The sequence below is a fragment of the Lissotriton helveticus genome, chromosome 3_1 (genome assembly GCF_964261635.1).
Source record: "Lissotriton helveticus chromosome 3_1, aLisHel1.1, whole genome shotgun sequence".
Lineage (NCBI taxonomy): Eukaryota > Metazoa > Chordata > Amphibia > Caudata > Salamandridae > Lissotriton > Lissotriton helveticus.
The window spans coordinates 114738548-114752519 of record NC_136061.1 but is presented as its reverse complement, the minus strand read 5'-3'; the positions used below and the strand labels follow the sequence as shown (position 1 = coordinate 114752519).

At 41.9% G+C, this 13972-nt stretch overlaps 1 protein-coding gene across 2 annotated transcripts in view; it reads left to right on the top strand.

Moving 5' to 3' along the window:
- Window positions 1-13972, top strand: part of KIAA0753 (KIAA0753 ortholog) — a 235297-nt gene that overhangs the window by 134220 nt on the left and 87105 nt on the right. For both annotated transcript variants that reach the window (XM_078679332.1, XM_078679331.1), the window contains exon 12: window positions 7500-7569. In XM_078679332.1, coding sequence (XP_078535458.1) covers window positions 7500-7569 — 70 coding nt within the window. The remainder of the gene's footprint in view (window positions 1-7499; window positions 7570-13972) is intronic.

Genomic DNA, 13972 nt, shown 5'->3' with positions numbered 1-13972 from the left:
CTCGCCCCAGGCATCCTTGGGAGTAACTACCAATGTGCCAAAGTCTTACCTGACTCCTTCGCAGACACTCCCTTTCACCGGACCGTTCTGTACACAGTACAGTTTCATGCCTATACACTAAAGTGGAGAGTCCAGGACATTCGGACTATGATCCTGATGTTTCAACCTCTGACCTGAATCTTGGTGAAGATGGCTCTGAGGTTACTCAGACTGAAAGCTTCCTGCATCCTGCCCGTGAAGCACGGAAGATGTCATATGCAGGCTTTGTAGTGGGATCTGCAGTCCCAGTGGACACACCTCCATGGGGATATTTCAGACCTGGTCCAGATTTTGGCGGACACTGCAAAATATCTAAAATGGTGGGTCTGAGACTGCGATTGGGTCAGCACAGACCCCTCTCTTTGCCCCACCCAGAGGTCACAGTGGTGACTGATGGACCACTTCTGGGTTGGGCTGGGCAGGGTTCTGCATCTGAACCTGCACACCCTTCACATCCATGTTGGGACTTATTGTACATCCTCCTGTAGCTCTGGATGTCATCTTGGCAGCCAGACATCCCTCAAGTAAATCTGTATATGCCTGCTGTTGCAATATCTGTATGGCCTGGTGCACTGCTAAACTGATCGACCCACTCTTTGCCAAAATGTACGACATTCTGTTGTGCTGTCCTTTTCCAGCAAGCTCTTGCTTTGGTCACTGTTAAAGGGCTACTCGTTGTCTCTTTCACCTTTTTTAAGGTTTCTGGACCAGCCATCATTAATTCATCACCTGTTGTGAAGCATTTTCTAAATAAATTACAACATCTATTTTTCCTTCTCTGTTTTTTTATGTCCCAGTGGGGGACAATGTCCTCGCATTCCTCATGTGTGCCTTTTTGAGCCTCTATACAGCTGTTCTCTTCAACTCCTTACTCTAAAGACAGTTTTTCTTGTCACTATAACATCAGTGCAATGGGTGAGTGAGTATAGCCGTCTGTTAATCTACCCTACTCCACTTTCTACCTTGAGTAGATGGTTGTACAGACCTGAGCCTTCTTCCTTTCAGAGGTAACAACTCCTTTTCCTGTTGGCCAGAACATCACCTATCCTGTGTTCTTTATTCACTGGGTAGATCCGAAATTGGCTTTCCGTTTTAAATTGATCGTAGCAATAAATACTGGGCGGACAATGAGCTAATTTTTGGATTCTCTATAGCAAAGAAAGGTAAGGGGGGCCAGAAAAGGACCATCTTGGGCTCGATCCCACTCTACATGAGGAGCTGCTACACGCTCAGCCGAAAGCAGCCTCCTTTTGCTGACTCATTCTACCAGAGCCAAGGCTGCTACCACTACATTGGCATGCTGGGTTACTGGTCTGGGTGTTGGTCAGGCTGCTATGTGGGCATCACTCCATATATTTACAAGGCACTATGGTCTAGACAGCCAGATCCTCAGGAAATGGCACTTTGCCCACTCTGTCCTGCAGGTTTTTCTGATTTGAGCCACTTTACGGACCCACCACTTAGGTTTTGCGCTGGTGTATATTTAGATGGTGATGTATCTGCTGGTTAAAAGTCTCTATCAGAAGAACAAGTTACTTACCTTCGGTAACGCTGCATCTAAATGCAGAGTCCTCCTTGAGCCTCCCACCTCCCCATTCTGTGACCTGGACTCATCTCATAAATTTATCCCAATTTAGGAATCTGCACACTGGTCACTTCTAATCTGATTTTGGGCTCCATGTCTGTGGATGCGGATGTAGACAGGAAAGCAAGTGGTATCAGTGTGCTTGGATGGCTTCTCATGTCCGACATTATTTTACGTTGACATGGAACCTACACTCAGAGGTACTGCAGAAGATTGAACCACAAATGGTTAGGATTGACACCTGGCTGCAATGGTCATATAGGGCCCTGTACTGAGAATTACGATGCATAGGAGTGGAGTCTGACGGCAAAAAATTGAAAAATTGAGAACTTCATTTGCACTCCCCATTAAAAAAAAGTGGGGGTTTGTATAAATATCTGCTATCATTGAATAAAAACAGTATATTTAGCCGGATTTCGGCCAAATGGTAAAGAGAGGAGGGGATAATGTTGAGATAGTAAGAGATAATGAAATTAATTTTTAGTTATTGAGGGGTGCGAACATTTACAGAATGGAGTTTTATTCTTAGTAGTTGCTTTATAGAACTCCACGACTTTTAAATAAAAAAGAAAGAAATTGAGAAAATAATTTTCACAACTATGAACACTGTTCATTTTGGATAAATTAGTACAGTAGAAGTTAAAGCATATCAATAATACATTTGTGTGCTGATGTAATTTCAAAAACAGATCAACTTGTGGGCACATATTAGAGCATTTTTCAGAACAAATCACAAGAGAACAGTGATGGTCAGGAAGACATGATCTTACATAATTCAAGATTTAAAGGGATATCACCTGTTGGCTGACAAATTAAAGCCACGTATGCTTTAAATTCTACTGTATTAATTTATCCAAAATTAGTTATGTGTAGTGTATAATTGTGAGAATTATTTTCTCAATTTCTTTGGAGCCAGTAAAGACGCCAACATTCTTTCTTTTAGGTCTATGGCATGTCTGACCTTTATTTTGTTTTAAAAGGTGATTGGGCACAGTGCTTTGTAATTGCCTTTGACGAAGCCTGAGTGAGGTTGAAACGCGATGCCAGAAAAAATCTGTTGGAAATATAAGCTGTGGAGTGCGAGCCTTTACAGGATTTCTATTACAAACCCTGGTCTATTGTGTGTGTATCTCACATACACATTACAGAGTGGCAGTACCCTGTGCGTATATTTAGGATTCCCAGCGATAGGAATTCCTCAGAATTTAAGTCCCTAATAATGTTGTGTCCCATTTTACAAATGTCTACTAAACTTACCAGACCCATAGCTTTTTCTATATTGGCAGATAATAAAATGTTTTGCAAGGGAGTGAAAAGAACCCCCACACCCGCCCACTCCACTGTACACTGTTCCACTCTACGCCCCTCCACTCTACGCCACTCCATTATCCCCTCCATTCTAGGCCACTCAATGCTACTCCATTCTACGCTACTTCACCGCACACTATTTCACTGTAAGCAACTGCACTCTACACCACTCCACTATGTGTGGTTCCACGCAACTCCGCACCGCTCCACTCTGCGCCACTCCACTCTTATGCACCGTCCCTGTTAACTTTTCCTCTTTTACTGCCTTCTATTCTTTTGCCTCCCTTACCTTTTTTAATACCCATACCCTCCCGCTTTATTCCTTTTTTAAATTTCACTTATAATAATTTACCCTACACCTTCTGTATACCCTTCCTATACCCTCTCCCCCTGCTACCATCCTCCTTTTACTTCTTTTTCTTTGATTTGCCACACGTCTGGTACCCTCCTGCTTTACTAATTTTCTTTTTCTCCTGTTACACTTCCTATTTCCATTTTTTTCATCTAAAACACCCTCCTCTTGTTTCATTCGTTAAAAAACAATGTGTCTCAGATAAGACACTACTTCCACTCTGAAATTGGTGCTCAAGGGTGAGCCCTGCATCTCTTTACCTACACAGTACTTTCCTTAAAACGTCATCATGATTTGCACTATCAACTCCATGCACAAAGATGTCCTCCTAATAAAACATTACCTTATGCATCCCTACAAAGACCTTTGACACAACGTGTTGGAAACAGGCAATGGCTGATGCTAAACAGAAAGGCATACACATAATCTAAAAGTCCATTGAGGAGTAGCAAATTAGGTCATAGCATGTGAATCTTCATGGAGTATATCTGGTGGAGGCAGCAGAAAGTTTCATCACATTAAAAATATTAGCATGGAAAAAAAGGCAAGTGTGCTAGGCTTCTTAAACATGCAGTATTGTTTCCTAACCTTTCTTGTTTGGCTTGACTATGAGTAAAAAATCATTTAATAGCACTCTTTGCTTCCTCGATGTTGAAAAATGCTAGCCCCTTATTGCTACCAGATGGGAGTCAAAATATTTTCTCCATTTATTTCAAAGGCAATATAGGCTTGCCTGTCTCAGAAAGGAAGCTGTGAGGTTGAGACCTTAACAGCTGCCTTGTTTAATATATGCTTAATATAGCATAAAACAACAAACTAAAATGAAATTTCAGAATATCAAACTAAAATAAAATATACAAATAATTGAAAGGGAGTCTTTAGCCCCTAAGACAATTATGTACAATTTAAGCAGCCCACCGCCACCACCGTATAACCCTAGGCCATGCACACCACCACCACCTCCTCTGCCTCACACAACTATACTTCCTCAGTGACCACAGACATAGACTCATTCTAATCTTACCAACTCATACTAAGGCAGTCCCTATCCCTCTTATGACCCTGTCACACCCAGGGAATATAGGCTTGCCTGCCTCAGAAAGGAAGCTGGGAGGTTGAGACATTAACAGCTGCCATGTTTAATATATGCATCATATAGCATAAAACAACAAACTAAAATAAAATGTCAGAATATCAAACTAAAATAAAAGATTAAAATAATTGAAAGTGAGTCTTTAGTGTTACTAGAATAGTACGATACCACTGAGTAGTGTAAATGCCGTGTTCAGTCAAAATTTGTCCTGCACTTTTAAAAGAAATTGTCCAATAGTCTTACCACATGTTCTGTTAAGCGATTCTCCAAATATGTTGAGACTGCAAATGTTACTGTTCCAATAAAGTGAAATACGTTCAGATGGCTGCTCGCATTTTTAATTCACACTGGGGTTGAAAAACAAATAAGGCATCCTGCGCAGCATACATATCATGTGACCTTTGTCAGTAGTTTCCTCTAAATCGCACAGGACACTTAATGTGTTCATCGTGTGACCAATAACAGTCTCCTTCCAGGAATGCGTCATTCGTAGGTTATATGGTGATCTCCTCTCACTGTATGGCATGACGGAAACAAATATCAAGAAAGTGTTCTGCCTTTCCGAGCGATATGTAATGTCAGAATGTTGCACGTCTCAGGTGGTAAACATAACAAGTGTATTTGTAAAGCACACGCTCACCCCCAAGGATACTCTGGCGCTGAATAACAGATGTTTATTTTTACCCAACTGAATGGTATTAATGTTTTAAAACTCTCAAATTTCAAGTTGTAAAGAACTTAGTTGCACAATCCAGTTGAAAACATGCATTCACTCACCAATGCTAGGAATGGTGTCACTCGCTGCTGTGTTCCTTATAACTAAATGTCTTGGGTTATATGAGAAACTGGGTAGAAACCCTCCTCAAGAAACAGCCACATTCCTTGTTAGAGTGAACCATAAAAAGTTACTAAATTATTCTGTGCACCCTCTGGTAACTTGGCACCAATGCAGTCAGGCTTAACTTAAAGACAATGTATAAAGTATCACCTAAACAATGATAAAATGAAAACACAGCACAAGAAAAATCCCACACAATTTAGAAAATGTGAGTGCATTTTTATAAATTATTTTACACCAACGTGACAAAAATCCAATCAGTAGAACTGAAGTTGTGAATTCTTAAAGTATAAACTAGTGCCTAAAAGATCAAAGCACCAATCGTAGACATCTGGTTATGCCAGAATGGGCAAAGACAAAGGTATGGTCGATAGCAATGTAGCGGAAATTGAATTTTCAAAATTGTGACCTAAAATCTGACTTTATTATTAAGGAGTATTTAAATTACAAATACCTAAACCTCAACTTTGACTTCCCTACCTGCTCTCAAGCAACACTTTTCATGTATTAAATGTAACAAGGCAGAGGTAGGTCTCACAGTAGTGAAAAACACATTTGTGAGTTTCTCACTTCCAGGACATGGGGAACTTAAAAGTACATGTCCAACTTATAAATGTATGCAGCCTGCCCTAAGAGCAGTCTAGGGCCTACCTCAGAGGTGACTTACAATAAAAAGGGAGTAATAGGCTTGGTAAGGGGGTTATTTTACCAAGTCGAATTGACAGTTTAAAACTGCATACAGGCTACAATGTCAGGCCTGGGACATGCTTTAAGGGACTACTTAAGTGGGTGGCACAATAAGTGTTACAGGCCCACTAGTAGCACTTGTTCTATCAGCCCTGCACATATGGTATACCACTTTACTAGGAACATATAAGTAAACTCAATTTGCCAATCAGGCGTAAGCCAAATGTACCATGTTTAAAGAAGAGAGCACAATCAGTTTAGCACTGGTAACCATGTCATAGTGCACAGAGTCCATAAGGCCAACAAGAACAAATTCAGCATAACAGGAGTGGTAAAAGCAAAACTGTTTGGGAGTGACCCTGCAGAGAGGGCCATGTCTAACAAGTTTGATGTGATGAAAATTAAAAAAGGGGTTGGCGGTGTATCAGTCTGCCCCTCTTTGGACTCCTTGTTGCTATGAAAGCTGTTGTGTCCTTTTCCCAGGAAGCACCTTCACTCCTCTTGTGGGAAAGAGTTTAACTGAACAGGATATACACCACCAAGAATCCACAGCAACAGCAGTGATCGACCAACAACTGACACAGTCTTCAAAAAGTAATACATCATTAAAGAATATTCGTACAAACATTCTGAAATATTAGAGGCAAAACGTAACAAGTCTAATTCCATTCATGGGGAGTTGCTAGACCATGCAGCTGTACTTTGGGTAAAATAGTATTTTATCTTCAGTCCCAGTTCGTTCAGATTCATAAGATACCCAGCAAACCACAACCCAGACATTTTTGTTTAGTACCAAAAGACGGGTCATGTCAAGGCAGATACTTGATATGACCCGTCTTCCCACCGTGTACACTGCAGACTTACTATTCCCAGTCTTGCTTAGCTTAAAGAATGTCCTTTTTGGTGCAATTTGAAAATAAGCTGCCTGGAGTACAGTACAAAACTACGACTGTAAGTTTGCTGCTGGCACTTGGCTCTAAGGACATTTTTCTAGTGATTTTTTTTTATTTCTTGCCATGTATTTCTGTTTTCTTACTTCACTTTCTATCTCCCACCTTTTTTTTGAGGAAAAGAGCTTATTAGATTACTCGGTGCTTATAAATATTAATGAAGATTCGGTACTGGAGAGGAAAAAATCACCTTTTAGAACAGTAGGCCGTAGTCGATATCTTCATTAAATGAAAAAAACATTTAAAAACTGACCATATCTAATTGAGCAAATTGAAATGAAGTAGTTTAAGGAACTATCTCTTCTAGTACACCATCAACATTTGTTGGGGGATGAAGTACTACTTTCCCGCATTCCGTCTATGGAGTGTCATGTCTGTCTTGATGCAAACGTATAGTTTTTACTCTTTAAGAAGCTTCATACATGTTGGAAACAATTTTCTTCTATTTCATTTTAAAAATGGGGGTTATGAGTAATGTTATCCCATTTGCTATATGTTTCCAGGTGGTTGTTTTTAAATATAAACTGCATTTTGGCATAATGCACATTAGCTAAGACAGTCTGTGTTCAAGAAATTTGTAAAAATGGCCGGAACGACAAACAGTTGTTACATGTAAATAATGTTTCCTTCTTATTTTTTCTGCTTAGACCTGATAAAGTTGACTCTGCCGAATTGCAAGTTGATAACCATTTGCAATGTCAAATAGACAAAACAAAGGTACATTCTACATTTCTCTAAGTTAAGACCAGTTCACAGAGCATTCTTTTAGAAGGTTGCAGGCTTGTTGTCTATGGGTGTGGAATTTTATCAAATAATCTCGTGTCAAAGGGATGAGATGCTGCAGAAATCTACTTTGCCAGTTCAAAAAATAAACAGTTTGTCCCATTTGGTGTCGTGCAGCGAGGTGGCAAAGTATGGTTGTGTCCTTATATTGGAGCTCATTGCTTCTTTAATTATGCTCATAGTATGTGACGGTTTGGATTCCAGCATGGCTCTGATTAGTCGCCTTTGTGATTTTTTTTATTCCAGGTTCTGAACATACATCTGCTATATTTGTGTGAAAAACTTGCATAGGCAGACGCTCTGCCTATGCAGAAGGTCTGTTTATGAATATGATCTGTTTAGGCCAGTTTTCTGATCACAAAGGGGCTATCAATGTGCCTGGAATTTCATTATGTCAGAGTTATTATAGAAGAGGTTAATATACTTTATTGCTTTAAATGCAACATTGCTGTTTAGATTTTGAGGAAACGGCATGTGAATTTATCTAGCAAACTTGCTTTTAAGCATTCAAACTAGTCCAGTACACTTTACTGTAAATAAACTCAGATTATATTTGTGATCCAGTGCCTGGGTTGCATCTGATGAGATCAGTCACATTCTTACCTTTGTCACATTACCATGTTGTATAAGTCTTTACAAATCAGGCTCATAAAGCTATTACCTCTCCTTAAGATTTTTATCTGAGCTAATTTCCTCACAGGGGCTTGAAGGAAGTAGGAGAGTTAGTTTCAGGGCTAGAATGATTCAATGGTGCTTTCCCTTTAGGTCACTCAAACATGCCACTGTAATGCATGTCTTACATTTATTTTACGAGCAAAACACAATACGCAATAATTTATCAATGCTGTCTTCGTCTTTCTTTTTTTTTCCATGTTGCAAATATTTTGCACATTCCATTTTGAAAGCAAACAATGGCCAGTATTGGTTCCTTTCATCTGCATGTACTACAGTCAAAGAGCATTAGGAGAGCATTAGAAATAAATAAAATGTTGTGTTTTGCAGTAATTCTGAGCTTGGAGCACCCTGTATTTCCTTTAGGGGCTCGCCTCAATAGTAAATTCTTTGCTTTAGAGATTCTCATGTACAGTTTTGAACACCTTATACATGTGGATAAGTATATATTCTTAGTATGTGTGGCTGTAGATACACATGCCCTGTATGCACCTGCCATCTATTGTCTGGTTCGGCTTTTTGCCAGTTAAAGAAGTTTTGAGTCACAAAACTCCTTGAGACACCAACGTTGGGTCACGGTGCCCCAGGACAATGAATCTACCCCTGATTGTTTTTTCAAGCCATTGGGTACAGATGATTCTTGTGCCAGTTGAGGAACCTAAAGCAGGATCTTCGTGCCAGCCATTATAGGATTCAACTCCAGCAATGGAAGACTTCACTGGACACTAACCACCTTTTGCCTGCCATCTATTGCTTTGAAAGATTGTGATAGTGACACTTGTCTTTGAGCAGCGTTGATGCAGCACCCTTGAGGAAATGGGTGGTATAATGAATAACTGCCATTGAGGGGTGGTGTGGAAAGGACACTTTTTCAATTTTGCCATGATTGCAAAGTCCCCATGTCCAATCAGCATTGGGTGTGCAAGTTTTATTTCCACATGACAACTAGCCAATCTGCTCGCTTTATAAAGCACTCAACTGCAAGGAAACCTTCCGGTACTGGCAAAAATGCCATTGAACACATCACAAAATACAGATACAGGTGTTGCCTGAAACACCAGAACTGATCGGAGGACATATTCAGGTGTCAAACAACAGGACCTGGTACCTTCTGTGTACAGCTGACGCAGGGAGAGTAGAGGCAGAAGGTGTTGTCCTCCGATGCCAAAGCATGGGCCTCAGGAAAGGACTACCTCCAGAACCCCCCCCCCCACTTCCACATCATGCACTCTTCGGTCAACCCTCTTGGTTCGCCCTCTAAAGGGCTCTCAGGCTGAGACCGAACACTTCTCCCAAAGGAGTCTGGCATTAAGCCCTGAGAACAGCCTGAAGAGTCGCTTGTTTTCAGGTACAGCTCCAGGTGCTGATGTCCCTTAGGCCCTGGGTAAGGCTCCGGCTAGGGCGGCTGAGCAGCACTACCCGTTTTTACCTCCTCTACTCCAAGACCCTTCGAGGCCTACCTTAGAGCTGAAATTAATTTCAAAGCCACCTCCAAAACTTTGAACTCTGTTCCGAAATGAGTATCAACTCCGAAGTCGGACTTGATTGTAGTAGAGTTCCCTTAGGTGCCATATGCAATGCAGTGCTGGATAACGTCTGCGAATGGGATCTTCCTGAAATCGATATACAAACTGAAAATGCCCAATTTATGCATCTAGAGTTTACCCACCAGGCATCGCGGGTAATGCAGTAGGAAGAAGCATATGTGAAGATGTTAGTGTACCTATTTCCGCGGATACCCGTGATCCGTGTGTCCTCATCAAGTTGATGAAAAGCAAGGCTCTGATGATCCTGACCTCGCTGTAGTGCCACATTTATGGTGGTTTACTACACTCCTGCATCTTATCTGAACGTCCACACAAGAGACTGCTGTTGAGGCTGGATCTCCTATTCAAATTAGGGAACTCCATTCTGGCTCTCAACATTTCATAAAGATGGCAGATTTGCTACTGATTTCTTACAATATTGACATTGTCAATGTCAATGTCAATGTCAAATTTTCTTGTATAGCGCACTTATCACCAGGGAGGTCTCAAGGCGCTCTGCAGGAAAAAGGCAATGATCTACCAGAGTGGGGTCCATACGGTAACCATTATTTAGGAAAGAGCCACGCTTTCAATCCTCTCCTAAATTCTAGGTGATTTGATAATGACAGGAGACGGGTGGGTAGCTTATTCCATAGCCGTGGAGCCACGTATGAAAAGGACCTGCAACCATGCCTTGACGTCCGTGCTCTGGGCTGGGACAGCAGGAACTTAGAGCTAGAACGGAGATCTCTAGCCGGGATATACCAGGCCAGTTTTTCTTTTAGATAGGAAGGACCAACACCGTGGAGAAGTTTATGGGTTAAACTCAGGATTTTAAATTGACATCTTTGGCGTATAGGAAGCCAGTGCAATTTCCTTAGGGTTGGTTTAGAGGCAGATCTTGGAGGCAAACCCAACACTAGTCTTGCTGCCGCTTTCTGAATAGTTTGTAATTTTGTCAGCAGATTCTCGTTGATGGAGGCAAACAAAGCATTTCCATAATCAAGCCTGCTGACAATCAGACCATGAACCAGCGGCTTTCTAGCTTCAGTTGGGAGCCATTTAAAGATGTTACGCAATTGTCGCAAGATCCCAAAACAGGTCCCGGCGACCTGGTGTACATGGGCCTTCATAGAGAGATCCCCATCAAGCGTAATCCCCAGATCTCTTACAGTTTCTTTGGGCTGGGGGCAAGGCCCTAGATCCTGAGGCCACCAATCTTGGGACCAAAAGGTCTTAGCCTTGCCGAAAAGTAGGATTTCAGTCTTACTGCAGTTAAGTTGGAGCATGTTATCACTCATCCAACTTTGGATGTGAATCATGCATTGTTTAAAATTTGAACAAGTATCCTGAGGATTAGATTTACAGGTAATGAGTACCTGAGAATCATCTGCATAAGACACAGTGGAGAAGCCGTAAGATTTTATGATATGGGCCAGAGACGGAGATAAAGATTGAACAACAAGGGACTAAGGATGGATCCCTGCGGAACCCCTATGGATAGAGGAATAGTGGCAGATGCATGTGAGTTCATCCTGACATAGGCGCTGCGATTCCTGAGATAGTCTGCGAACCAAGCCAAGGCGTTGCCTCTGACACCGACCTCCCACAGACGCTGTTTCAAAATGCTGTGGGAGATGGTGTCAAAGGCGGCGGAGAGATCTAATAAGACCAAAATGGCTGATTCGCTCCTATCCAAGGAGAGTCGGATGTTGTCCACTACTTCTATTACAGCAGTTTCCGTGCCATGAGCGGCGCGGAATCCTGACTGAGACGGGTCAAGAAGGGCATGGGTTTCAACATAAGAGGACACACGTTTGTTTACCAGATATTCTATAACTTTACCAAAAAAAGGTAATAACGAGATTGGTCTGTAGTTGGAGAAAACAGAGGGGTCACTCTTTGGTTTTTTAAGGATTGGTCTGACTTAAGCCACCTTCCAATTACTAGGAAAGGAAGCACTCTCAAAGGAGGCATTAAAAATGCTGGTCAGATCATCAGCCAGCAGAGGGAATAGATCACTGCACTTACGGGGAAGCAAAGGATCATTTGGAGATCCTGATTTGATTTTTTTTAGTGCTAGTAACACTTCTTCGGGATTGGTAGGCACCAATTGTATCATGGAAGGGAAATCCAAATTGTCATGGGCGAGCTCAGGATTAAGGATGGCTCCTCATTTGCGGGCATACTTTGTGGGGCAGAGGAAAATGAGGAGTATATTGACTGGATCTTACTATGAAAGTAGGAAGCCAGTGAGCTAACCCATTCTGGCAAAGGGTCAAATTTAGATTGTTCAACCTGCGGGGTTGTGAACTCCCTAACAATATTATACAATTCTTTACTGGATTGAGAGGCCTTGTGTATTCTTTGCGTGATGTAGAGAGATTTTGCTACCTTTATATGTTTCATATATCCAGAATGGATTAGTTTATACTTCAGGCGGTCTTGGGATGTTCTGGACTTCCGCCACAGCCTCTCTGCCAGTCTACAGTCAGTTTTCTCACGTCTCAGAGTCTCCGTAAACCAGGGAGAAGCCATTCTTTTCAATTTTACCTTCCTTTACGGGATAATATCGTCAAGCGTGTTTCTGATAGATAGCTCTAATTGCGTGGCCATTGTACCAACATCATTAAGATTGTTATTCAGAGGCTTAAAAAGAGTCTTAAACGCCTCCGGAGTTAATTTGTGCCATGGTCGAATGAGCATCGATTCTTTATGGTCGGGGATCAGTGGCTGGAGGGAATGGGAAGGGTAAAATTTATTAGGAAATGATCCGTCCAGATGATCTGTGAAGAGGGATCACAATGTAAGTCATGCATGTTAGTAAATACTATGTCCAATAGATGGCAGGCACGATGAGTGGGTCCTTGGACCCGCTGAGTTAATCCCAGGGTTTCTAATGTTGTAATTAGGTGACAGGAATCTCCATTATGTGGAAGCTCAGCATGGTGATTAAAATCGCCTAGTAAAATGAAATTATCTGTGGCCAGCACGTGAGATGCTAAGATATCCAGCAGGTTATTGGCAAATTCAGACTTGCCTCCCGGGGGTCTGTATACCAAGGCTGCTCTACCTAACGCCTTCATGTTGTATTTTATGTTAATTATTAGTATTTCCGGCGAATCGCTGGAAAGCGAGTCGAGGCATGAGATCTCTACTGGGGCCTTTGCGGCTCCTGCGAGGCCACCCCCTCGTTTGCCCACTCTGTCAAGCCTGATCAGGTGAAATTCACTGGGAAAAGCCGTGGCAATATCAATATCATATTCCCTTCACGAGGCCCCCAACCATAGGGTCAGCCTCACATCCCAGCTAAGAGCAGGCTCAACTTTGAAGAGCATGTTTCTGAGCAGCTTTAGGCCTATCTTGTCCCATAGACAGTTATGTACAACTTAAGCAGCCCACCACCACCATCTAACCCTACGCCATGCACACCACCACCACCACCACCTCCTGTGCCTCACACAACTATACTTCCTCAGTGACCACAGCCATCGACTCATTCTAAGCTTACCATCTCATACTAAGGCAGTCACTATCCCTCTTATGACCCTGTCACACCCAGGCTTGCCTGCCTCAGAAAGGAAGCTGGGAGGTTGAGACATTAACAGCTGCCATGTTTAATATATGCTTCATATAGCATAAAACAACAAACTAAAATAAAATGTCAGAATATCAAACTAAAATAAAAGATTAAAATATTTAAAAGTGAGTCTTTAGTGTTACTAAAGTTACAAGTACAATAACACTGAGTAGTGTAAATGAAATAGTTTTGTAGAGCGCGTTGCTACCCTGAGGCCTCGTAGCGCTATGTCATGTCGAATTGGAAGTTTAAAACTACACACAGGCTGCAATGTCAGGCCTGGGACATGTTTTAAGGGACTACTTAAGTGGGTGGCACAATAAGTGTTGCAGGCCCACTAGTAGCACTTATCACAGCCATCGACTATTTCCAATCTCACCAACTCATACTAAGGCAGTCCCTATCCTTCTTATGACCCTATCACACCCAGGAAAGACCCTTGGGGGGATTATTGGGTTGACTCTGAATATGATCCATTTCAAGACAGCCTCACTTGACGATACCGCCACCTACCGCATGTTCATACAGAGGACATCACAGCCGCACAAGATGAAACTTC